This window comes from Mchenga conophoros, linkage group LG2 (assembly GCF_057382185.1).
Source record: "Mchenga conophoros isolate Kocher_MC1m ecotype Shallow Benthic linkage group LG2, M_conophoros_male_GT1.1, whole genome shotgun sequence".
NCBI classification, from domain to species: Eukaryota; Metazoa; Chordata; class Actinopteri; order Cichliformes; family Cichlidae; genus Mchenga; species Mchenga conophoros.
This window is the reverse complement of record NC_140527.1, coordinates 18,410,398-18,437,021: the sequence shown is the minus strand read 5'-3', so window position 1 is coordinate 18,437,021 and position 26,624 is coordinate 18,410,398. Positions and strand designations below refer to the sequence as shown.

Sequence of the window (26,624 nt, the reverse complement as noted above, 5' to 3'; positions counted from 1 at the left end):
CCCGAACGCCAATCACTCTCATATTTTTTGGACATGTACACAATTGACTTCCTTTTGGGACAGTATATCCAAGTTAACAGATAACATCATGTCCTATGCCATCCCTAAGGATCCCAGAATCTTATTACTGGGCTTGCTACCCAGAGATTTGATTCTAAAAAATGACAGATATATTTTTAAAATCCAGTTGATCGCATCTAAAAAGGCCATAACAAGGAATTGGCTTAAGACAGATCCTCCCTGAGTTAGTGCTAGAGATTATAGAGGAAATGCATCTTATGGAGAGACTGACTTTCCTTCTACGACTAAAAGGTCATCTCTTTCAACAACGTTGGACTAAATGGCATAAATATAAGCAAAGGCTTGAAAATTCTGTCACTTAATTTTGCTTATCTCTCTTTTTGTGTGATGATTGGAACATTTTGTTCCTCTTTTAATTTTGCTGTTTTTTTGTTTTTTTGTTTTTTGTCATACTCCTGTCAGAATGAAAATTCTAAATAAAAAGTTAAAAAAACAAAACAGTAAGCGCTTACTGTTTTGTAAGCCTACTACTGTGTTATATATAAAATGTATTCAGTGCTCAGACTGAATACATTTGCAGATGTTTCTATTGGTGGATTTATCGTGAGCTCAGGATTGAAATCTCTGTCACAGTGTGTGGGGAGATTGTGGCTCAAGAGTTGGCAGTTCGTCTTGTAATTGGAAGGTTTCCGGTTCGAGCCCCAGCTCCGACAGTAGGACTGGGCAATATATGGAATTTTTAAATATATCGATATATTTTTATATGAGATATGAGATGTGACAATATTGTTTATATCGATATAGTCTATGTTACGTTTGAACTATACTTGTGGAGCCGCAAGTTTGCCTCTCTTTCGTCCACTTTTGTCTCTACGCAACGTTAATCGGCCTCGCCTCTCCTTCACTGAACACAACTCCCCCTCCCCCATCGCTTCACCTGCAGGCAATGACGCATCAACGCATTAATGAGCTGACCGGGCTAAAATCCTTTCATTTTCTCAAAAATCGACAGTGCGCCTTATGTATGAATTCTGGTTGTGCTTACTGACCGCAAACCGATTGTATGTGGCACACGGCGCTCAGAAACCTTTCAAAAATGTTTTGGTACGACTTTGGTAAGCTACGAAACTGCTTGATGGATTGTTGGAGCATTACAGAGGAGCCTTGCAGAGTTATACGTACTCTGCTTCAACGTAATATTACCGTAATGTGTGTGTATAAGGACCAGTGTTGGTCAAGTTACTTGAAAAAAGTAATCAGTAACTAATTACTGATTACTTCCCCGAAAGTAATCCCGTTACTTTACTGATTACTTATTTTCAAAAGTAATTAATTACTTAGTTACTTTTTAAAAACACAATTGATAGAAGTGATAGATCTTTCAGCCCAATTCTACTTTTCTGCATAACCCATCATACAAAATGTAACCAAATGGAAGTCTCTTTTTAAAACTTTTAAAAAACGTTTTATCAGTTTTAATCTTTTAACTTTATGCACCAAGCAAAAATTTTATTATATGCACCATTCTCTGACTGGAAGAAATTTGTTGAACATTTAAACCCATTTTCTGCACATTCCAGCACATAAAATAAAATATTTGTGTTTACACTCAGTCTTTCAAATAGATGCAAGTAAAACACAGCTGAAAATAAATAAAATCAAAGACTCAGCGGTCCTGTTGCTCTATTTTCTCCTGTATAGCAGGAGTGGGTTAGGCGGAGGTTTACCCTGGTGCAGGTCTGCCGCATTGGTCAGTGGAAGAATCCGCGAGTTTCTCTGAATTTCCCATTACGTCGTAGCGCACTCGGTGCTTGCTCGGAAGTTTAGGGGTTTTTTTTCGCTGTAAAAAGAAGTTTTCTTCCCACACAGTGAACAGCAGACGCTAATGTTTTTGTCACTTTTTATGGAATCAAACTCAAAGTAAGGTCAGTACTTCCACGCTTTAAACGCTACATGCTCATACTCTCTCCGCACTCAATATATTATCCATTGTTGATCTGCACACAGCTGTTGTCACGAACGTCACACTCGCAAAAAAGAAATCATGGTTTTAGTAACGCAGTGTGCTTACGGGAAAGTAACAGTAATCTAATTACCGTTTTTGCAACAGTAATCCCTTACTTTACTTGTTACTTGAAAAAAGTAATTGTAATCCAGTAAATGCTCATAATTTATTTCTGAGTAATTTTTTCTTGTACATCTACGCTGTATGTTAATAAAAGTGCCTGTGTGAAAGCTGGGACACAGCTTTGACTAAGAACTCTTTTTGTTCTCACTTTATGGCTTTAAAAAAAAAATATTGACACATATCTTATATTGCCATCCAGCTAAAGAATATCGAGATAGGAATTTTGGGTCATATCGCCCAGGCCTATCCGACAGTCTCGGTCATTGTGTCTTTGGGCAAGACACTTCACCCGTTGCCTACTGGTGGTGGTCAGAGGGCCCGGTGGCGCCAGTGTCCGACAGCCTCGCTTCTGTCAGTGCGCCCCAGGGTGGCTGTGGCTACAATGTAGCTTGCCATCACCAGTGTTTGTGTGAATGACTGGATGTAGTGTAAAGCGCTTTGGGGTTCATAGGGACTAAGGCTACGTTCACACTGCAGGCGAAAGCGCATCAAATCAGATTTTTTTATTTATTTATTTATTTTTAACCCTATGCGACCCATATCCGATCATGGTATGACAGTGTGAACGGCACAAATCCGATATTTTCAAATTTGACCTGGGTCACTTTCGTATGTGGTACTGAATCCAATACATATCCGATGTTTTAGAAAGCGACTGCTGTTTGAACGGTCATGTCGCATTAAATCAGTCTTTTACGTCACTGACACAAGACAGACGCCAATTGTCAGCGCCCGAGAAGACATCGCGAACGCTTCCTGGCCATCCCGTGTAGATGTCAGTGAAACTGTTGGGAAGACAACGTTGGAGAAACGTGAACATTTTATTTGTACTGTATAATCTGCAGATTCTGACAAATCTGCAACTATCCTTTGAAGCACCGCTCCTCTAAAACAGCTATAAGGATCATTATTAGGTTATCTTAGAGCTGGGCGATAGAACGATAACGATATGTATCGCGATATAACTTTTACTCGATAGAGAAATTAAGCTATCGCGATAGACCTCGCCGCTCTTGTCCTCTTAAAAAAAAAAAAAAAAAAAAAAAAAAGGTCAGCCAATCCAAATTAAGTAGCGCAGAGCCAAACCAATCACAGCCGCAGCGTCACGTCGCGTGACTTGTTACGCTTTGAGCGTTCACACTAGAGAGCGTTTGCTGTCGCATTTTATTTGTAGTGTGAACAAGCAGACAAAAAATAGGATTTGATCAAAAAATCGGTATTGAGCATTTTGACCTGCAGTGTGAACGTAGCCTTAGTAAAGCGCTATACAAATACAGGCCATTTAAAGTAAAGCAAAGGTTAAAGGTCTGGCAACACTTTCAGTATGAACAACTTAATTAACTGAAGAACGTATTTAACTATAAACTACTCAACCCTGTAGCTGTGGTCTCATCAGGGTCATTGCAGATCTATCTAAAAAGCAGCCAATCAATAAATCCAACATACAGGGAGTGCAGAATTATTAGGCAAGTTGTATTTTTGAGGAATAATTTTATTATTGAACAACAACCATGTTCTCAATGAACCCAAAAATCTCATTAATATCAAAGCTGAATGTTTTTGGAAGTAGTTTTTAGTTTGTTTTTAGTTTTAGCTATTTTAGGGGGATATCTGTGTGTGCAGGTGACTATTACTGTGCATAATTATTAGGAAACTTAACAAAAAACAAATATATACCCATTTCAATTATTTATTTTTACCAGTGAAACCAATATAACATCTCCACATTCACAAATATACATTTCTGACATTCAAAAACAAAACAAAACCAAATCAGCGACCAATATAGCCACCTTTCTTTGCTCCTTTCATCCTCAACCCGAAAAGGCCCCACAAGCTCATCTTTGATGATACCAGCCCAAACCAGTACTCCACCTCCACCTTGCTGACGTCTGAGTCGGACTGGAGCTCTCTGCCCTTTACCAATCCAGCCACGGGCCCATCCATCTGGCCCATCAAGACTCACTCTCATGTCATCAGTCCATAAAACCTTAGAAAAATCAGTCTTGAGATATTTCTTGGCCCAGTCTTGACGATTCAGCTTGTGTGTCTTGTTCAGTGGTGGTCGTCTTTCAGCCTTTCTTACCTTGGCCATGTCTCTGAGTATTGCACACCTTGTGCTCTTGGGCACTCCAGTGATGTTGCAGCTCTGAAATATGGCCAAACTGGTGGCAAGTGGCATCTTGGCAGCTGCACGCCTGACTTTTCTCAGTTCATGGGCAGTTATTTTGCGCCTTGGTTTTTCCACACGCTTCTTGCGACCCTGTTGACTATTTTGAATGAAACGCTTGATTGTTCGATGATCACGCTTTCAGAAGCTTTGCAATTTTGAGACTGCTGCATCCCTCTGCAAGATATCTCACTATTTTTGACTTTTCTGAGCCTGTCAAGTCCTTCTTTTGACCCATTTTGCCAAAGGAAAGGAAGTTGCCTAATAATTATGCACACCTGATATAGGGTGTTGATGTCATTAGACCACACCCCTTCTCATTACAGAGATGCACATCACCTAATATGCTTAATAGGTTTTCGAGCCTATACAGCTTGGAGTAAGACAACATGCATGAAGAGGATGATGTGGACAAAATACTCATTTGCCTAATAATTCTGCACTCCCTGTATATATCCACCAATGAGGTACCGGCTGCGCATCTAGACACATGGTAAGAACCGATCGTTATGTCTAAATCAAGCACTTAAACAGCATTTCTATGGTACCATGGCTGCTCTGTTGTGTCACACAAAGCACAACTCAGGGCAAACACGCATGCTGATGACCTCTACCCGCAGCAAAGTGTCACATGAATTTACACGACCGGTAGAAATGCAGAAACACAGTACACGTGGAGACACAAGCAGCCATTTAAGAAAAGAAAAAAAAAAAAAAAAGTATAGGCAGAGCGCCGTGGACAGGTCAACACAAGTCTGAGACAGGTTGCTCAACACAGCTGTGCCAGAAACCTTGATGGACTTAATATTGATCATGCTTACCTGGGTTTTGTTGCGGCAACCACGACATTCGTACGTGTGTGTCCGTGTGTTGGCGATGGCCATCAGTCCGCACAGGTTACAAACGTGCACCTGGTAGGGATCAGATGCCTCGAACAGACGTTCCCTCAGGAACTGAGCTGCTCCGTGAGCAATCTGACAGTCACGCTCCATCTCGCCAAACCGCAAACCACCATCACTGAGGATGGACGGACGAGATCAGACATTAATCTCTTTTTACTGAGCACAGGCAGGCTGATGCCGGGCGCAGACATGCGCAGCCACGGACAGGTGCGTTACTCACCGTGAGCGCCCCTCCATGGGTTGTCGGTTGAGAATCTGGACCGGGCCGCGGGCTCTCGAGTGGATCTTATCGTCCACCATGTGCTTCAGGCGCTGGTAATAAGTTGGGCCGATGAAGATCTGAGACGTCAGCTTCCTCCCAGTGAAGCCGTTATACAGAACCTGATCACAAACCAGTACTCAATATAAATATTCAAAAGCATCAGACTCCGCCAATAGGAAGTGTGACCTTGCGCTGACCTCATTCCCTCTGAGATGGTATCCATATTCAGACAGCAAGTTTGACACCTTCTGCACGTTGACGGCATCGTTAAATGGCGTGGCGTCACCGATCTCACCTTTGTTGGCAGACACCTGAAACAAGACAGAGTCACCCGTCAGCCTGCAAGTCAAAAGCTCGGGTACATGTTTATCTTTGTTTGCACAACATAAGCAACAACGATGAGGCTCCATCACACCTACAGTCGTGGCCTAAAGTTTTGAGAATGACACAAATACTGGTTTTCACAAAGTTTGCTGCTTCAGTTTTTATGATAGCAATTTCATTGTACTCTAGAATGTTATGGAGAGTGATCAGATGAATTGCTAAATCCTTCTTTGCCATGAAAATGAACTTAATCTCAAAAATTCAATTTCCACTGCATTTCATCATTCAGCATTTCATGCCATAAAGGGACCTGCTGAGATAATTTCAATAATGTTCTCATCAACTCAGGTGAGAATGTTGACAAGCACAAGGCTGGAGATCATTATGTGCTGACTGAGTTAGAATAGAAGACTGGATGCATTAAAAGGAGGGTGATGCTTGAAATTGTTGTTCTTCCTATTAAACATGGTTACCTGCAAGGAAACACATCATTGTGTAGCATAAAAATGGCTTCACAGGCAAGGATGTTGTTGCTACTAAGACTGCACCTAAATCAACCATTTATCTGATCATCAAGAACTTCAAGGAAAGAGGTTCAATTATTGTGAAGACGGCTTCAGGGCGCTCAAGAAAGTCCAGCAAGCACCAGGACCGCCTCCTAAAGATGATTCAGCTGCAGTATCAGAGTGCCACCAGTGCAGAGCTTGCTCAGGAATGGTAGCAGGTAGGTGTGAGCGCATCTGTACGCACAGGCGAAGACTTTTGGCAGATGGCCTGGTGTCAAGAAGGGAAGCAAAGAAGCCACTTCTCTCCAAAAAAAAACACGAGGGACGAACTGATATTCTGCAAAAAGTACAGCGAGTGGACTGCTGAGGAGTGGGATAAAGTCATTTTCTCTGATGAAGCCCCTCTCCGATTGTTTGGGGCATCTGGAAAAAGGCTTGTCTGGAGAAGAAAAGGTGAGCGCTACCATCAGTCCTGTCTCATGCCAACAGTAAAGCATCCTGAGACCATTTATGTGTGGGGCTGCTTCTCATCCAAGGGAGTAGGCTCACTCACAATTTTGCCAAAAACAGCCATGAATAAAGAATGGAACCAAAACATCCTCTGAAAGCAACTTCTTCCAACCATCCAAGAACAGTCTGATGAAGAACAATGCATTTTCCAGCACGATGGATCACCATGCCATAAGGCCAAAGTGATACCTAAGTAGCTCGGGGAACAAATCATTTTGGGTCCATGGCCAGGGAACTCCCCAGACCTCAGTCCAATTGAGAACTTGCGGTCAATCCTCAAGAGGCAGGTGGACAAACAAAACCCCACTAATTCTGACAAACTCCAAGCATTGATTATGACAGAATGGGTTGACATCAGTTAGGATTTGGCCCAGAAGTTGATTGGCAACATGCAGAGGTCTTGAAAAAGAAGGGCCAACACTGCAAATATTCACTCTTTGCATAAACGTGATGTAATTCTCAATAAAAGCATTTGATACTTATGAAGTGCTTGTAATTATACTTCAATACATCATAGAAACAACTGACACAAAGATCCAAAAACACTGAAGCGGCAAACTTTGTGAAAACTAATATTCGTGTCATTCTCAAAACTTTTGGCCACGACTGTATGTGTGCACTTCACTTCATTTTCTGCCCAACATCAAGAGATTTTACTTAAACACAGAGCTGCTAACATAATTAGCAAACACTTTATTCACGCTTTCATCGCATCGTTTCATACGTTCTTTTCAATCGTTCTTGCAGAGATTTCTAATTATGAGGCCCACGAATGCACAGGTGTTTATTTTAACTGCACACCATCTTCAGTCCTCCACATCCAAATGAGCAGCGTTAGCTTCAAAACTCCACACCTGGTGCTCAGATGAGTCTTTACGGTGAAGTAAAAGTGTACTTGGGTACCTGAGCCTCTGATAGTGCAGAAGGCTTCATCAGCTAGCAGCTGATCCCCACAGTGTCAAAATGAAAGGTGTGAAATAACCCAAACTCTTCGCCTCTGTCAGTGCACCCCAGGGTGGCTGTGGCTACAATGTAGCTTGCCATCACCAGTGTGTGAATGTGTGTATGAATGGGTGGATGACTGGATGTGTAAAGCGCTTTGGGGTCCTTAGGGACTAGTAAAGCGCTATACAAATACAGGCCATTTTTTTTCTCTTCATTTACCTGTCATCAGGTAAGAGAAGCAAGAGATCTGAAATTGGGCTTTAAAGCTAGCACAGGGTTGCAGAGTAGCCTGAGCTAACAGCTTTCAGAAATCTTTTCAGGAAGACACACGCTAGCACAACTGTCAAAATAAAAGCCTTATTATGACAAAAACCTTGTACTTTGTCACAGAGTTAGACTTCTTTACCTTAAAGATCAGTTGTTATAAATTAATTAATGATCTGCTACAATTTGACTGTTGTTGTGACTGGCACTATGTGAATAAACTGATGTGTAATTATCGTTACCTTCCCCTGCAGACACTCAATCAAATGGCCGACTGTCATTCTGGACGGAATGGCGTGAGGGTTGATGATGATGTCAGGAGTGATCCCCTCACAGGTGAATGGCATGTCCTTCAAAATAAAGCAAATCAATGAGAGCCTTCAAAAATAAAATCTCAGTTTTGATTGTTTTTGTACTTTGAGCATCTTTGCTGTTTCCTTTCCTGTTGTGTTAAAAAATATAACTTTAATGAATCCTTCGTGTGTATGGGGAGCGGTGCCCTGATGATAGGTACGTGACCTGCTGGGATTACCTCCTGTCTGTACTGGATCCCACAGGTTCCCTTCTGTCCGTGTCGGCTGGCAAATTTGTCGCCGATCTGAGGAATTCGGACAGAGCGTACCTGCCGGAAACACGAAGCTGTTAAACTGTGGCCGTGTCATCTGACCTCTCAGGTGTCTCAGGTGTGCGCTCACCCTGATTTTGCAGAACTTGTAGCCCTCCTGATTCAGGGTCACCATGACCTGGTCCACGATGCCCGTCTCACTGGTCCTCAGAAACGTGCTGCAGTCTCTCTTCGTGTAGCGGCGGTTCGTGCTATCCAGCTCGTCGTCATTCTCTGGCAGTGTCACCGTCTTCCCAATGATCACGTCCTCGCCAGAAACACGGACGCCAGGTGCAATGAGTCCATCGTCATCCAGTTTGTCATAGATGGCATGTCGCATCCCTGGGCGTGATAAGAATATGATTAGCCCCGCCTCCTAAAACCTGACCGGTTGTCAGACCCGAGGTATTTTTCTGTAAATGGCACACTGGGTGTGGCTCTCTCTGCAGTAGAGTATCACTTCCTGTTCCAGTACACAGCTTGTATAGGTTATCTATGTAACCAATTTAATTAAAGCTTATAGAAAACTTCTTATTTCATACTGCATCTTCACATGATTTATCCAAAGCGCACTCTGTTGATTACATTCACAATGATACTTGTAGTGTTGTGTTTGCAGCTCTGTACCAAGGTAGCGAAGGCTCTGTTAGTTCTCCTCCAGCAGACAGTACCAAGCAGCTGGGAAAACATGATGGCTGGGTGACCGTGAGGAGGAAGCGTAGTGTTAAACAGAAGCCCTGGGTACACCACCAACCTATTTATGTGTCTAAATGTTTTTCCCCACACTGTGACACACACCCTGGGGAATAAACACTAGAGTAAGTGTTGATTTTGTTTTGAGACATGTCAAACTAGAAACCTGCAATCATAATCGATTGTCTTCCAGGGCCCATCACAGTAGATTTCTTTCTGAAAGCGCTGTACTAACACAGAGCAGAGCAGCTATATGAACGCTACTCCAACAGAGGTCGATCATCTTGTTAATAATTTCACCTCCTCACTAATAGTGCTGCAATAAACTATTATTTTGATAGTCGAATAGTCACCAATGGTTTTTTTTGGGATTAGTCGACTAATCAGATCATGCATCCATTGGACGTGAAACGTACAGCTTATTGCACCAGCAGCATCTGCTCTTATATAACTATCATTAGCTTACAGCTTTAAATGTTTAAGGTATGCGCTAGCTAAAAATAAAGACAAGATGATAATTTATTAAACTTTTAAGGAAATTTGCAGATTGTTTCGGTGGAGATTAATAAACTCAGCCGTCTGCTCCTTGCTATCTAAAATATAACAGGACACCGGGGTAAACTCTCGACCATCTCACACTTCTGTTTAATCAGCTGTGTAAAAACTATAACGTTAATCTCAGCCAAACCGATTTACTAAGGAACAATAACAGTTTTAAGTTATCTGAGTGACTTATATATCATGTTTAACCTGAGTAGAGAAAGACAGCGGGGGTTTGAAAATGATGTGCCCGGAGTTCGCTGTTCTTGCCGGCTCTAGTGAGCCTTGAACCCCGGCTAGCTATCCCACAGATGTAATATTATCTACAGCTACTTTTAGTACTGTTGATGTTAAGTTAGACTCTTTTTCTCCAATTGATCTTTCTGAGTTAACTTCCATAATTACTTCCTCCAAACCATCAACGTGTCTTTTAGACCCCATTCCTACAAAACTGCTCAAAGAAGTCCTGCCATTAATTAATGTCCCTGACCATCTCTGATTGATTTAGACCACAATATGGGCATAATGTGTGTCTGTTGTTGACGCTGAACACGCTGAATAAAGTAAAATAAAAAAAATTCTCTGCAACTCTGAAAGTGTCCAAGAGACTTTTTTTTTTTTTTTGAACAGTTGGTTGCACCGGTGCGACCTAAGACCAAATGGGTCGCACTCTAGAGCCCTGTAGGGGGTCATATGATTGTTGTTTTTTTCTGTATGTATTATTGTAGGGTCTACCTTATAATATAAAGCACCTTGAGGCAACTGTTGTTGTGATTTGGTGCTGTATAAATAAAACTGAATTGAACCAAGATGAATTAATGAGTTCTCACCTTGACAGGTTTCACGCGTCGGCTTCTCAAAGATCTCCTCCTGATCAAAGCCTTTCTTAGACTCCTGCTCTTTGTATGACCGATAGAACACAGACCTGCCAGGTGAAATCACACTTTTAACACTCCTGTCACACATGTGGTCACAGGTGCATCAGCCAACAACTTACCTGAAGAAGCCTCGATCCACGGCTGACCTGTTCATGATCACAGAGTCTTCCTGGTTGTAGCCAGTGTATGAGGCGATCGCCACAATCGAGTTAATACCTGAAAGGTGTGAGAACTTTTATACGTGAGCATCTCAGTGGACAGTTGAGCATCTCAGTGGGCAGTTGAGCATACCTGCGGGGAGCTCCCTGAAGCGCAGGTACTCCATGGAGCGGGTGGTGACGAGTGGTTTCTGAGGGTAGTACAGCACGTGAGCGAGCGTGTCCATTCGAACATGGAAGTTGGTGATGTAAACACCCATGGCCTGCTTCCCCATGGCGGACTGATATGTGTTCCTGGGAGACTGAAAACATGCGTGTTCAGGCCCAAGCTTCCTGTTTGCTTGCTTATCTATTTATCTGTTTGCTTGTTTATTAGTTTGTTTTGTCTGAGTACCTGGTTGTGATCAGGGAATGGGATGATGGACGCACACACTCCAAGGATCATAGATGGATGGATCTCACAGTGGGTGTAGGTGGAACAATAGGCCACGCCTTTCTCCTGGAGGTCATCTGGGGTCATAGCGAGCATGACGGTCTCCTCTTCTAGGGTGTCTATGTACTCCACCACACCGCTGGCCACTAAGTCCTGCCAGCTAAGTGCCAAAGAACATTTATGTCAACACCACCTGAAGCATCTGCAGCAATTGCCAACCTTCAGCACCATCTCAACTGTCTGTATTCTGCCTCACCTGTAGTTGTTATACTCGCGCTCCTTCAGCTGGTCGATGTGGCGTCTCTTCAGCAGCAGTTTCTGTTTCTCGACAATCAGCAGCGGTCGGCAGATTCGTCCAGCGTCCGTGTAAATTCTGATCTCACGCTCTCTAATGTCTCTGATCATCGACACCTGAAACGGTCAGGCGAGTTCTCAGTGATTGATCAACAGCCTGGTGGGCCTAACAAGGATTTCAATTAAATACCATCAAATATTTGATCAGGTAAACCGTTTGAATGACCAAGCGCTGCCCCGCCAATCAATAACTCAAATTCTGAAGGTTTGTGTTAACATCCTGTCTGCCACAGACGATTATTTTGATAGTCGACTAATCAGATCATGCATCCATTGGACGTGAAACGTACAGCTTATTGCACCAGCAGCATCTGCTCTTATACAACTATCATTAGCTTACAGCTTATAGTGTTTCAGGTATGTGCTAACTAAAAATAAAGACAAGAAGATAATTTATTAAACTTTCAATGAAGTTTGCAGATTGTTTTGGTGGAGTTTAATAAACTCAGCCGTCTGCTCCTTGCTATCTAAAATATAACAGGACACTGGAGTAAACTCTCGACCATTTCACACTTCTGTATAATCAGTTTTCTGTCTGACGTTTATTCAGCTGTGTAAAAACTATAACTTTAATCGCAGCCAAACTGATTTACTCAGGAACAAATAAAACTGAAAAAAACAAACAATAACATGTTTAAGTTATCTAAGTGACTCATATATCATGTTTAATCTGAGTAAATGCAGCCTCTTAAGGATGCGGTCCCCGAATTTGGACACAGCTTCTTCTTCAGGGTTTAACGGCAGCTGGCATCCTTGTACATGCAGTGCTGCCATCTTCTGTTTCAGTCCATTATTACACGCTTAAATCCTACTACTTATTCCTGCGTCTTTCGGGATCTTACAAAGCTTCAAACGACGCGGCGACTATTAAATTAGTCGTCAACGATTTTGATAGTCAACTAATCGTGGCAGCCCTACTGTCTACTTTTGATGTGTGATGGAAATCGGTGAAGTGTACTGTTCGGTATACACAACACACCGCTAAATCAATTGCATCCAGGCTGCATGAACAGGAAACAGTTATTGATTACTACAAGTCTCAGAGAGAATGACCAATGAGAGCAGAGAGCAGGGGGAGACAACCAGCTTACCTGTTCTATCAGGTAAAGCAGAGGCGGCAGCCGTAATCAAAGTGTTTGTGACGTCTCACAAGCAGAAAACAGATTTATGCCTTCTGTCACCATCCACCGTGTGAACATTCCAGTATTGATTACTGGTCGCGTGTGGATGTGTGCAACGGTGGTTACCTCAGAGACGATGATATCCATCTGTCTGCGGAGTTTCCTCAGTGTATTCATCAGCTGTTCTGGATCTTTGTGGATTCCCACCCAGCAGCCATTCACAAAGATTTTAGTGGCACTAAAATGTTAAAGCAGGACACACATTACACACCTGCAGGGTAATTAATAACCTCGTCTGACTATGAAATGGTCACGGACTCTGCAATGGCCGCAGGTGAGATCTCCTCCAGGTTCTCCATGCTCCACTCCTCCAGAAACTCCAGGATGGGCGATGGCTGCGAGCCCACAGAGATGTAGGCCATCAGGGCCAAGTTCTTCACCAGCCCCACAGCGTGACCCTGCAAACCATCAACTCCACAATCAATACGCTGGATAGCTGTGTTAAAGGTGAACCAATCTTACAACTTGCCAGGTGAGCGTTACCTCGGGCGTCTCGGCCGGACACACCATCCCCCATAGCGTGTTGTGCAGCTGTCGAGGTTTCGCCAGTTTTCCATCTCGACCGATAGGAGAGTTGACCCGGCGCAGGTGAGACAGTGTGGATGCGAAGGTGAGACGGTTCAACACCTGTGAACACAAAAATGATGAGCATCAGTGGAGGTAGAGCGGCAGGTGTCAGGCTCTCATTTGTATTTCAGAGTGAGCATCAGTTTACAGGTAGGCTTACCTGTGACACGCCGGCTCGGGCCTGGTGAGCCTTCTTCACGTCACCCCAGTTACCTGTGGCAAGAGAGTACTTGAGCCCGTCAGAGATGATACGCGTCTTAATGGCGAGCTCTAGGTTGAAATCCTTCCCGCGGTCGATGAACTTCTGAGCATAGATCCTGATTTCCTTCAGCAGGTTTTTAAACATGCTGATGAGGAGGAGAAGAAGAATGATGTCATTCCTTCATCCAATCAGATTGCGAGTTCCAAACAGAAAGCTGATTAACAATAACAGTGTCACACTGGAAAGCCTTCTTTGAGTAACAGAACCTGCGTGTACACAAAATCTGCATGGTCAACAACAGAGAGTCCTCACCCTCGGAACAGGAAGGCCAGTAATGGCCCGGCGAGGTCCAGCCTCTTGTTGCCATAGTGATCTCTGTCATCCAGTTCCCGCCTGCCGAGAGCGGCGAGCAGCAACCTGTGCACCATGTACCTGAAAACACAAACACAGAAGGATTCCTGTCAAGTGCGTGACTCAGGTCAGCCTCAGGTGCGACAGTCAGCCTCAGGTGTGACTCACCCTAAGAAGTAGGCCTTCTTGGTCTCGCAGAAATCGCTTACGCCGACATGTGGCAGCATCTCCTTTTGCAGGACTTCCTTTGCGTATTTAATCCGTCGCTCCTTCGTCACACCGGGTTTTGCGCCTCGTGAGCCAATGAAGTTCAACGCCACGTTCTGCTCCTGGATCACAAAAGCTTCGTCCAGAGAGGGCTTCACCTGAAGTAGGCGGGGTTAAAAGTTACTACCTGCAGACTGAGACAATCAAAAAAAATCATTAATGCGTCGCAGACTGACCATCTCCATCATCTCAGGGTCATCAAAGTCATAAATGATATGTTCCAGGATGTCTCTGTCCGATACGAAGCCCAGTGCCCGGAACACGATGATGATGGGAACTTCCTGTCGGATGTAGGGAAGCGTGGAGACGATCCTCTGACCTATGGCGCTCTTCTTCACTCCCTGAGAGATTAACAGCAATCAACAATCAGTGGTCTGGGTCAATTGGCAGACAACGTTCTGTTTCCAACAACAGAAATAAGAGCATCGCTCATCTCTCTAACTCAATGTTATGAGCTCTTCTCAGTTAATCGCAGCCCGGCTTGGGTGCTCACTTCACTTCCTGCTTCCAGGTAACTCACCTGCCCTCCTCGAGCCATCATGCTGACCCAGATCGTGCTGGTTGGGCGGGATGAATTCTCCAGGCAGGATCGGCACTCTGCGGTGTACGCATACTTCGAGTCCTTCTTGGCAAACACGTACACCGTGTTGGTGGCCATCTTTTCCTGAGCGATCAGCACCTGGAAACAGTGACACATCTGTTTACACGGCTGCCTGATGCTACTGATGCGGTATCAGTGTATGACGCTCCATGTAAAACAATGCAAAGACATGAATGTGCGCCTGTTAGCTTGTAAGCAGGACACGACGTGCGGGCGTAGCAGAATCATCGTTCTCTCGAGTAAGCAGCTCGCCACGCAATGATGTCAAAGCACACCTTTTCTGACCCATTGATGATGAAGTAACCTCCAGGGTCCAATGGGCACTCGTTGAGTTCGCACAGGTCTCGGTCAGTCAGGCCACTTAGCAGGCAGTACGTGGAGCGAAGCATGATGGGAATTTTCCCAATGAAGGTCTTCTGGTGCTGCGTCTGCAGCTGATCCTCTCCCTCCTTGATGATTGTCTTTGTGATGTCCACATACAGTGGCGCAGAGTACCTGAGGGGCAGGTGAAATGGGACAGGATATGAGAAGGGGTGAACAGGAAATGACAGCAAAGACAGGCGAGAGGTAAAACTCACGTCAGGTTCCTCAGCCGTGCCTCGTTGGGCATCATGGGAGATGGTGCTCCATCTCTCTCCCAGTGGGTGGGCTTAGACAGGTAGATCTGCTCAAACTTCAGGAGATACCGAGGCTACACCAAAAACACAGTGATGTCGGTGATGTAAATGGTAAATGGCCTGTATTTGTAAAGCGCTTAACTTAGTCCCTATGGACCCCAAAGTGCTTTACACATCCAGTCGTCCACCCATTCACACACTGGTGATGGCAGCTACATTGTAGCCACAGCCACCCTGGGGCGCACTGACAGAGGCGAGGCTGCCGGACACTGGCGCCACCGGGCCCTCTGACCACCACCAGTAGGCAGTAGTGTCTTGCCCGAGGACACAACAACCAAGACTGTCCAAGTTGGGGCTCGAACCGGCAACCTTCCGATTACAAGACGAACTGCCAACTCTTGAGCCACGTCGCCCCATGTGACAGAGCGACCCCCCCCCCCCCCCCATTCTCAGTCACACCTGGTGGTACTCACCGGCTCCTCCACCTCCCCTGAGGTGTGCTGAGCTTCAGCCTGCAGGTCGATGGGCGGAGCATCCTCCACGATCCTCTGAACAGACATCTGAATGAACTCATCGAAGGAATCTAGTTGCTGCCGCACCAGCCCTTTCTCGTCAAAATAAGAGCTGAGAAAGAGAGAGAGAGAGAGAGAGAGAGAGAGAGAGAGAGAGAGAGAGAGAGAGAGAGAGAGAGAGAGATATCAAAATAAGAGCTGTGCTGGCCCCGTCAGAACCTCACAGGCTCATGCCAGATTCTGCACTCAGTAAAAAAAATTAAAAAAAATACCCTGTCAGGCCATCGCATGACCCAAGCTTAACATCTACCTGTCCAGTCTCTGATCGATACTTCAATGTTGATCAGTGGACTGATCACTAGACCAGCGCTGGTCTGGTGTTGGTACAACTTTGATTCCTTACCTGCAGCTGAGTTCAAAATGGCAGACATGAACTGTTCTACAGAGCAGATGATCATTTAATTCAGTTTCAGATTTGTGGCAACAGATCTTCTTATAGCCTCTGACTTATCTCTGTGCTTGTCCTCAGTGCAGCGTTCGATACGCCCAACTATCTATCCATGAAGCCAGATAACACACGCTTATCCCTTTCAGGGTTCACAATGGCGGCGCCTATCCCAGCTGTCTTAGGGCGAGAGGCAGAGTACACCCTGGACAGGTTGCCAGTCTGTCGCAGGGCTGACAGATAGACACAGACAACCATTCACGCATACGGACAATTTAGAACTTCCAGTTAACCTATCCCCACTAGCTGGAGTACCCGGAGAGAACCCACGCAAACATGGGGAGAACATGCAGTCGTAGATATATAGGATCTAACCAGACTCTTATTCTGGATTAGGGCTGCAGCTATGAATTATTTTACTAATCCGGTAAGATAAGAAATAACTTTGTCTTATAAATGAGCAATAATAAATATTCAAAAGAGGGAAAAACAAGAATTTTCAATTTGAGCTGCTCATTGGTTTCCATTTCAGTAACTGCAGGGTTTTTAAATAGTTTACTGCATATAACAGCTGACAAAAAAATTAACTCTTTGATTGTAATTATGCAATATTAAAATTTAAAAAGGTCACACTAATAATATATTAATATATATATATTAATATTATTAGTGTGACCTTTTTAAATTTTAATATTGCACAATTACAATCAAAGATATACACACACACACACACACACACACACACACACACACACACACACACACACACACACACACACACGTGTCTCAGTCAATTATAGATGATGTGAGAGGGCGGGTGTGTGTGTTTAGGGCCCGGATGGCTTGGGTATAGAAGCTCCTCTTGAGTCTCTCTGTCCTTGTCTCTGTGCTGACTCCTTCTGAAGTCCACCACCAGCTCCTTGGTCTTGCCGACGTTCAGCTGGAGGTGATTGTCCTGGCACCATGATGCCAGAATCTTCACTTCATCCATGTAGGCCGCCTCATCGTTGTGGGAGATGGCACCCAACACCACTGTGTCGTCAGCAAACTTCACAATGGTGTTGGAGCCATGGGTGGCCACACAGTCTGAAGTGTAGAGGGAGTGGAGCAGTGGCGAGAGGACACATCCCTGAGGTGCTCCTGTGTTGATGGTGATGCTGTTAGAGACGCATCTACCCACCCTCACCACCTGAGTTCTGCCAGTGAGGAAGTCCAACACCCATGCACACAGACGGCTGTTAAGTCCCAGATCCCTGAGCTTTGTGAACAGTCTGCAGGGCACTATTGTGTTAAACGCTGAACTGTAATCAACAAACAGCATTCGCACATAGTTACCCTGTTTCTTGTCCACGTGGCTGAGAGTGGTGTGTAGTAGTGATGTGCGGATCGATCCTGAAATATAGATTCCTCCGATACCAGTCATTTATGTTCTAGAATCGATTCTCACATTAAAATATCGATATTTTTAGTAATTTAGGGTTAATTTGTAGTTTATCATTAACAGCAACACAGTGGAAGGAAACTATAACATTCGGATTGTCTACATTCAAAGGAACTACTTCCTCTTCTGCCTTTCATAGTCATGTGCGAAATACGGCTGTATAAATGACTCGCAGTCCCTTGGCGCGCGCACTCACAACAATGGCTGAGCCTAATTGTGCAGACGTATTTTACCTCCACAAACAGCTGAGACATGGTTTGCGATACATGTGGCAAAAAAGTGCTCCAAGAGTGAGGTGTTGTGGCTATACTTTCCCAACCTTGAGACCTCAGAATTAGGGAGACAATCAAAAGGACACATTTTACAGGGTTTATTTATCAGATAAAATACGTTAAATGTCACCGAAACAGCGGGGGTGTCCAAATTCAGAGGCTGCTTCCACCTGAGGACCCGCCCTTCCCGGTCTAAAGAAAGCCGGGTAGTACGTCTTGAGTTCCCTCGGTGGAGTGAAACTCAGCCGTCTGCTCCTTGCTATCTAAAATATAACCGGGCGCTGGCGTCTCACACTTTCTTTAATTAGTTTTCTGTTTGATGTTTATTCAGCAGTGTGAAAACCCCGGAGGAACACACCTGAGGGATTAATAAAGTTAAATTTAATTTAATCTAATAACTTTAATCTCAGCCAAACTGATTTACTCACGAACAAACAAAACACTGAAAAAGCCAAACAATAACATTTTTAAGTTATCAAAGTGACTTATATATCATGTTTAACCCAAGTAGTGAAAGCCTGCGGGGGTTTGAAGACGATGTGTTGATCGGCTCAGATATTTGAAGTTTACACAGCTACATTCTCACCTGAAAACATGTTAAAAGTTGGGGTTTTTTGCGACCCAGAAAGAGAAAGAAGAGTAATATTAAAACTAAGTAGCTGCCACCATTGTTGGAAACTGGAATTAGCTCGGCTGCGCTATGAATTCTGCAATATGGTTTTTCAATTTTGTTGTCCAGGTGGAAATCCGGGAGAATGGTGGCTCCGGGATTCTCCCGGAAAAATCGGGAGGGTTGGCATGTTTGGTTGTGGCAACATCACTAACCTTGTCAAACACCTCAGAGTAAATCATATCACAGAATATGAGGCGCGTATGTTGAGACGAACTGAAGAGGAGGAGAGGGACAGGTGCTGCTAGGGCGAGACACACGTCTCTCACAGAGTCCTTTAGTGCTGCAGGCAGGCAACGTGTTCAAATAGCGCATAACTTCAGTTTTTTTTTTTATTTCTATATGATGAACTCTGCATTATTAAGTGATAAGAACAAGTAATCTGATGTCCTGTAATCATTATGACGCTATAATTTGAGATACAATAAATAAAATAAGTTTTTTTGTATAAAGTATCGGTATCTGATCAGTATCGTCGATACCACCCTGAAAAGTACTTGGTATCGGATCGGAAAGGAAATCAGTGGTATCGCACATCACTAGTGTGTAGGACGTGGGCAATGGCATCCTCTGTGGATCTGTTGGATCTGTAGATGAACTGCAGCAGATCTGTGGTGTCTGGGATGGAGGAGGAGATGATGTTCTTCAGCAGCCTCTCAAATACCTTCATTACTACAGAGGTCAGTGCAACTGGCCGGTAATCGTTCAGGGATGATGGTTTGCTGTTCTTGGGCACAGGGATGATGGTGGATCTTTTGAAGCATGTGGGGACCACAGACTTCGCCAGGGACTCGTTGAAGATGTAAGCGAACACACCTGCTAGCTGGTCAGCACAGCAGCGCAGCAGACGGCCGGTGATGCCGTCTGGCCCCGCCGCTTTCCTTGTGTTCACTCTCCTCAATGCCACTCGAACGTCATGCTCCGCGATGCTGGTCACCGGTCTCTCGCTGATGACGTCACTGTCCTCGGTAGTTAGGCGGTAGATAGCATTAGCCGCCTGGCTAACCTCGAAACGGGCGTAGAACTGATTCAGCTCGTTGGTGAATGCAGAGTCGACGTTGATATTCTGTTTTCTTGGAAGGCTTTCTGACATTATTAAGGGAGGTTCTCACAGTATTTTATCTCCAGGATCAGGTATATTTGGTGTGACAAATACAGTGGGGCAAAAAAGTATTTAGTCAGCCACCGATTGTGCAAGTTCCCCCACCTAAAATGATGACAGAGGTCAGTAATTTGCACCAGAGGTACACTTCAACTGTGAGAGACAGAATGTGAAAAAAAAATCCATGAATCCACATGGTAGGATTTGTAAAGAATTTATTCGTAAATCAGGGTGGAAAATAAGTATTTGGTCAATAACAAAAATACAACTCAATACTTTGTAACATAACCTTTGTTGGCAATAACAGAGGTCAAACGTTTACTATAGGTCTTTACCAGGTTTGCACACACAGTAGCTGGTATTTTGGCCCATTCCTCCATGCAGATCTTCTCGAGAGCAGTGATGTTTTGGGGCTGTCGCCGAGCAACACGGACTTTCAACTCCCGCCACAGATTTTCTATGGGGTTGAGGTCTGGAGACTGGCTAGGCCACTCCAGGACTTTCAAATGCTTCTTACGGAGCCACTCCTTTGTTGCCCGGGCGGTGTGTTTTGGATCATTGTCATGTTGGAAGACCCAGCCTCGTTTCATCTTCAAAGTTCTCACTGATGGAAGGAGGTTTTGGCTCAAAATCTCACGATACATGGCCCCATTCATTCTGTCCTTAACACGGATCAGTCGTCCTGTCCCCTTGGCAGAAAAACAGCCCCATAGCATGATGTTTCCACCCCCATGCTTCACAGTAGGTATGGTGTTCTTGGGATGCAACTCAGTATTCTTCTTCCTCCAAACACGACGAGTTGAGTTTATACCAAAAAGTTCTACTTTGGTTTCATCTGACCACATGACATTCTCCCAATCCTCTGCTGTATCATCCATGTGCTCTCTGGCAAACTTCAGACGGGCCTGGACATGCACTGGCTTCAGCAGCGGAACACGTCTGGCACTGCGGGATTTGATTCCCTGCCGTTGTAGTGTGTTACTGATGGTGACCTTTGTTACTTTGGTCCCAGCTCTCTGCAGGTCATTCACCAGGTCCCCCCGTGTGGTTCTGGGATCTTTGCTCACCGTTCTCATGATCATTTTGACCCCACGGGATGAGATCTTGCGTGGAGCCCCAGATCGAGGGAGATTATCAGTGGTCTTGTATGTCTTCCATTTTCTGACGATTGCTCCCACAGTTGATTTTTTTCACACCAAGCTGCTTGCCTATTGTAGATTCACTCTTCCCAGTCTGGTGCAGGTCTACAATACTTTTCCTGGTGTCCTTCGAAAGCTCTTTGGTCTTGGCCATGGCGGAGTTTGGAGTCTGACTGTTTGAGGCTGTGGACAGGTGTCTTTTATACAGATGATGAGTTCAAACAGGTGCCATTCATACAGGTAACGAGTAGCGGACAGAAAAGCTTCTTACAGAAGACGTTACAGGTCTGTGAGAGCCAGAGATTTTCCTTGTTTGAGGTGACCAAATACTTATTTTCCACCCTAATTTACGAATAAATTCTTTACAAATCCTACCATGTGAATTCATGGATTTTTTTTTCACATTCTGTCTCTCACAGTTGAAGTGTACCTCTGGTGCAAATTACTGACCTCTGTCATCATTTTAAGTGGGGGAACTTGCACAATCGGTGGCTGACTAAATACTTTTTTGCCCCACTGTAAGTGCTACAGAGTTTAGATGAAGCACCAAAGCACAAAATTGGGGTGTAAATAGTTAAGGTGCCAATATATCCCCCCTGCAGTGGTGGCTTCACTCACCCCTGGGTCAGATGCAACCTTTTCTACCTGCTGTTAAGGCGCAGGAAGGTGCTGCAGTATTCTCCAAAACTATAGGTGTCGCCACTCAGACAATATTGCATCATACACCCTGATGAGGAGGAGAAGAAGTCAAAACTGGAAGCAGAGACTTTGTCAAATGTGTCTTTGCAAAGTTCTTTCCACAAACTCAAATCTTCAAACAGTTGCAACATCTCCATGTGTGTGTGAGTCTGTCTCTGAGCTTCTGTGCAGGATTATCATTAAAATAGCGGGGGGAAATGGCACGTTCGCATACTTGTGTCTACAAACCAGCTGCGACTGCTGCAGCGCAATCTGCCAGGTTAGCAAAAGACAGTGCCTTTGTTTTCATACGCAAATGGTGGAAAAAGCATGGCGGCGACGGAGAATGAGAAGGGGGAAAGCGGATCGTTAAATGAAACAGATGAACCAGAATTGGTTTGTAAAAATGCTGCAACTTCAGTGGTGTGTTACTGGTTTGGCTTTCATTCATCAGATACACAACAGAGCACAATTTTTGATAGAACATCCAAGCAGGCCAAAAACCTGAGGTTGCATGGCGTTAAAACGGCTGCTTGCAAAAAACCCCCAAAAAAAACAAAAAACCTAACACAGCAGCCGCCAGCGCTGTAAAAAACGGTAGACTGGTGAGCAATGTTCACTCTAATTTTTCATGTGTCTAAGCGAACACACAAACTCCCTGAGTAGTCCCTTGGACCACTGTGAGCAACAGCAGACGTGTGCACTGTGGTCACGCCAGCATCGAATCCATCCAAGTTACATGGTGTTACGAACTTGCATGTCCATGTGTTTGTTTTGTGCAGGTGTTGTGTCTTTTTATGTTAATTTAGCTGTGCCAGGGCCCTGCTCCGATTGGTGCGTGGATACACTGCCCCGACGTGACTGGTTCCAGCAGGAGGACCCGCCCATTAAAAGGAGGCTGGAGTGCTACAGTGGGAGAGGTCCTCGCGTTTCTCCTCATGACCCAGCAGTATTCCTGTGGCAGCCGCTGGCTGCAGTGCGCTTAAAAGTTGTGGAAGTGGAGTGGGTAGGGGTGAGCTGCCGTTTCTTTTGATCACCCGTTTTCTCCTGTTTTGAGTTAGTTAAGGAGGTCAGACTGTCTTTATTTTTGACTTTGTTTTGGTAAGGTCAGGGGTGCGGGATTTGTGTAGATTTGTTTTGTTTATTGCTTTGGCCCTGGCTCACCCTGAAGTGTTGACACTCCCGTTTTGGTTCCTTTATTTCACATTGTAAATAAACCACATTGTAACTAACGGATTTGTTTCTTGTGGCTGCTTGGGTCTTGGGGGGGGGGAAGCGAGTGCCTCACTCATGTTATTGCCTGGCCCTAGACGGGTCATAACAATGGTTTATTAAAATAATCAAATTACAGCATGTACATTTATGTTAGACTACTTTTAATTAACTGCTTTAGCCCACTTACAATGAAAATTAAAAAATTTATTTCATGACCTGTGTAGCATGTTAACACTATTGGAAGTAAAAATAACTTGAACTCCAATTTTGAAAACAAAACTTTCTTCTTTTTTACAAAGTTCTGACTTGTATTATGAGTCTGTGTCTGTGGTCTGGGAGAGAGTCCTGTAACTCTGTCTGCAAAATACAGTAAATAATGACCAATGTTGGGCTATTAATTATATAGTTACTTCTTTTAAAAAGTAACTGAGTTTTGCAAACAACAAAGATTTTTGCAGCTGTTTACCTAAAAATGCAGCCAAGGCGTTTTTTAAATAAACAAACTATTTACAGAACAATCAGCTGTTCTGCATCAAATCTAATGCCACACAAATTATTTGTGCCACTCCAAAAATAATTTCTGTCCACTATGAGATAAAGGAGAACAACAGCCTGATACCTGCAGGCCTGACAGCAGCAGATGTATCACTGCTGTAACACCTGTAACATTCAGTAGTCGCCTCATTGTTCTGACACACACAACAAAACTATTGACTACACTACACGCTAACTACACAAGATTTGAGCTAAACGTCGCAAATCTCTCACATCTCAAAACACCGCCGTCACTCCTAAAACTTCCCCCTTCCTAAACAACTAAATGCCATGTTGCCATATCATTTTTTGATTGGTCGACATGGTACTTTTTTCGACCAATAGGAAAGGGTGGGGTTTTTTTTGGTGTTGTCTTTGCTCACAGGCGGAAAGTGCTTTCGAGCGTTTTCCTTATAAAACGCCGTTTTTACCATTTCTTCCCGCAGTAAATATAAACAACGACAGTATTCAGGAAGAAAACCAAACATTGCAGATATTTTCATCATAATTCTGGTTTTACGTGGCCTATCAACACAAAATTAAAACTGGTATAAAGTCCACACACCGTCAATTGTTCCGTCTGTCCTGCTCACATCTCCAATGGTTGTACACTTTGTCATTAACGTGGCTTCACTCCACATCAGCCACGCCGCTTTGCTAGCTAAAACACCGGTGTCGGCCCATAAGGACGCTGTCATAGCCTGTCAACGATGTTGATTAGCTACGTATATATGAATGTGAATCACATCATTGGCTGGACTATGGGATAAGGTGGCATCGTTCAGTCACTCACTGACTAACACTGCAAAACAGAATTGTTAACGTATTTATTTTAATTTCAATTCAGGTTAGATTGTTTTCTGTGCACAGAGACCGTGCCAGCAGTGCGCAATTGCGCATGCGCTAGAGCTGGGTGATATAAGATTTTTTCATATCACGATAGGTTTTTTCCATTTCAGGCGATAACGATATATATCACGATATAAGCCAAATAACTATATTTGTAAGATTTAAATGTGCCGTTGCTCACAAGTAAAATGTGAAATAATCAGCAGCTTGTTTTTATTTTATATATTTATTTCCCATAATAAGTTCAACAGGGTAGATGTACTTAAGGAACATGAGACTTTTTCAGATAAATAAAGGCAAATATTGCAAACTACACAAAAGGCAGCCGCTGAAGCGTTTAAGTTTCAAAATAGAACAAACAAAACAGGCTACTAAATTGTCAATTCCACTTAGAAACAAAATATTAATTCTAAAAATAAATCTTAGTTTTACAGAAGAACAGACAAAATTGACTAACTTTTGTCAATATCAAATAAACTGAGAACTAAAAGGAAATTCTCAATCTCTCCTTGTTGTATAGCTGAGCTTTTCAACCAGTTTTAACAGTTACTTTAGTCTGACAAAAGCCGAATGACGAATTAGCGCTTCCAGTCAGAGATTGAGCATGCACCGCTTTATTGTATTTCCAGACTTGCTTTCGGCACAGTTTACAGTGAACGCTACTCTGTTTTTTGTCAGACTTGAAATAGCCGAAATACCTTCACACTACGGAACTTCTATGGCTCTTCCGTTCGACAATCTCTCCGGCATTGGAACCATCATCTGTTATCTCTTCGGTAACCTTCGGTCATGCTCGGTTGATTTTTCTCTAGTCGGCACACTCATTTCCTCCATTACCCAGCGGCACGGTGGCTGGCTGCTTCCCAAACAAATACACATGTGCGGCTTGGCACTTGTGCTGTACGTAACAAGTCACGTGACGTGACGCTGCGGCTGTGATTGGTTCGGCTCTGCTACTACTTAATTTGGATTGGCTGTTCTTTTTTTTCTTTTTCTTTTTAAAGAGGACAAGCGCGGCGAGGTCTATCGCAATAGTTTAATTTTTCTATCGAGAAAAAGTTATTTCGCAATACATATCGTTATCGTTCTATCGCCCAGCTCTAACATGCGCGCAGTTTAAAGGGAACATTGCTGTTGGGTGAATAATGCAAAAAACAGAGATCTGAGATGGAAAACTAGCCAAAGTCAGAGGGAATTAATAATGATGTTTATCAAACGAGAAACATAGTTTGATCTTCTTTTTCTGCTGGTTCAGAGAGAGACAACACCTGCAGCATCAGAGACCTTTGAGCTGTCAGCTTTGAACACCGATGGCGGGTCCGTGTACGTGCCGTTCGGTCCGCGCTTTGTGTGGACTCACCATAATATTTTTCCTGTAAGAACAGATGATCACTACATCTCCACAGGGACACACAGGTGAGTTTACCTGATGACGATCCAGCACGCTTCCTGCCACAGGTCAGGAGTGATCTCATCATCATCTTCATCATACTGATTATCTGACAGAGACAGCAGGGATAAATATACGTGAGCAATACACATACTGAGACGTTGAAGCTTCACTGATCAATCAATGACAGATTGTCGGTTCAGGTTACTTCCTTTTCACAGATAACTGCACATAGAGTTCAATGATCAGTTTAAACAACTGGTGAATTGATCAGATACATCAATAAAAACAGATAACAATCTCACAGGAAAGTTATTGATCGTTCTGTTTTTAACTCACTGGTTCTGATCACGCAAACTGATCAATCAGAAGCAACACATCTGATCTGTTAAGTCAACTTCCTGTTTGTGTGAGTCGAGTGTAATGACATCACTTCCTGTCTGAGTGCAGGCAAATGCAGCACATAGCCTGAAGCTGGTGATATCAGGAGAACTCTGTTGATATGAACTGTGAGAGGTCCTGAAGACTGAGCCTCAGGGTTCATCAGAGAGCTGATTCCAAACTGCTGACCGCACGATGGTAATGATTTACTGTCAGATCACAAGTGATGGAGGTGACACATGGCTAAATCCAACGTTCCGTGTTTTCCAGCCCACACAGAATCTAATTAACAGCTGCAGTCTGACAGACTTTCATTTGTCACACTACAGATGACACTCCCTGTGAGCTCAAACACAAGCTTGGCTTTTGAAACACTTAAGTGATGAGTCTTGGCCCTACTCTCACAGCTTTGAGCTGATTACAATTCTCTCGTCCCCCTCATTCCAATGAATCATAAATGATCAAATCAGCTATTACACTCTGCTTAACACACTATTTACTAAGAGTTAAAGTTTGTG

General features: G+C 43.9%; 1 protein-coding gene across 2 annotated transcripts in view; it reads right to left on the bottom strand.

The window, feature by feature from the left end:
- polr2b (RNA polymerase II subunit B) overlaps nucleotides 1-26,624 on the bottom strand; it is a 32,611-nt gene that overhangs the window by 4,805 nt on the left and 1,182 nt on the right. For both annotated transcript variants that reach the window (XM_085287193.1, XM_085287183.1), the window contains exons 2-24: nucleotides 25,762-25,834; nucleotides 15,952-16,102; nucleotides 15,440-15,552; nucleotides 15,137-15,356; nucleotides 14,781-14,939; nucleotides 14,437-14,601; nucleotides 14,162-14,358; nucleotides 13,955-14,074; nucleotides 13,601-13,787; nucleotides 13,357-13,500; nucleotides 13,132-13,271; nucleotides 12,940-13,051; nucleotides 11,595-11,749; nucleotides 11,300-11,498; nucleotides 11,039-11,207; nucleotides 10,867-10,963; nucleotides 10,700-10,794; nucleotides 8,728-8,978; nucleotides 8,565-8,654; nucleotides 8,275-8,382; nucleotides 5,681-5,794; nucleotides 5,442-5,602; nucleotides 5,141-5,336 (exon numbers count right to left, since the gene is read on the bottom strand). In XM_085287193.1, the coding sequence (XP_085143319.1) occupies nucleotides 5,141-5,336; nucleotides 5,442-5,602; nucleotides 5,681-5,794; nucleotides 8,275-8,382; nucleotides 8,565-8,654; nucleotides 8,728-8,978; nucleotides 10,700-10,794; nucleotides 10,867-10,963; nucleotides 11,039-11,207; nucleotides 11,300-11,498; nucleotides 11,595-11,749; nucleotides 12,940-13,051; nucleotides 13,132-13,271; nucleotides 13,357-13,500; nucleotides 13,601-13,787; nucleotides 13,955-14,074; nucleotides 14,162-14,358; nucleotides 14,437-14,601; nucleotides 14,781-14,939; nucleotides 15,137-15,356; nucleotides 15,440-15,552; nucleotides 15,952-16,102; nucleotides 25,762-25,834 (3,416 nt within the window). The remainder of the gene's footprint in view (nucleotides 1-5,140; nucleotides 5,337-5,441; nucleotides 5,603-5,680; nucleotides 5,795-8,274; nucleotides 8,383-8,564; nucleotides 8,655-8,727; nucleotides 8,979-10,699; nucleotides 10,795-10,866; nucleotides 10,964-11,038; nucleotides 11,208-11,299; nucleotides 11,499-11,594; nucleotides 11,750-12,939; nucleotides 13,052-13,131; nucleotides 13,272-13,356; nucleotides 13,501-13,600; nucleotides 13,788-13,954; nucleotides 14,075-14,161; nucleotides 14,359-14,436; nucleotides 14,602-14,780; nucleotides 14,940-15,136; nucleotides 15,357-15,439; nucleotides 15,553-15,951; nucleotides 16,103-25,761; nucleotides 25,835-26,624) is intronic.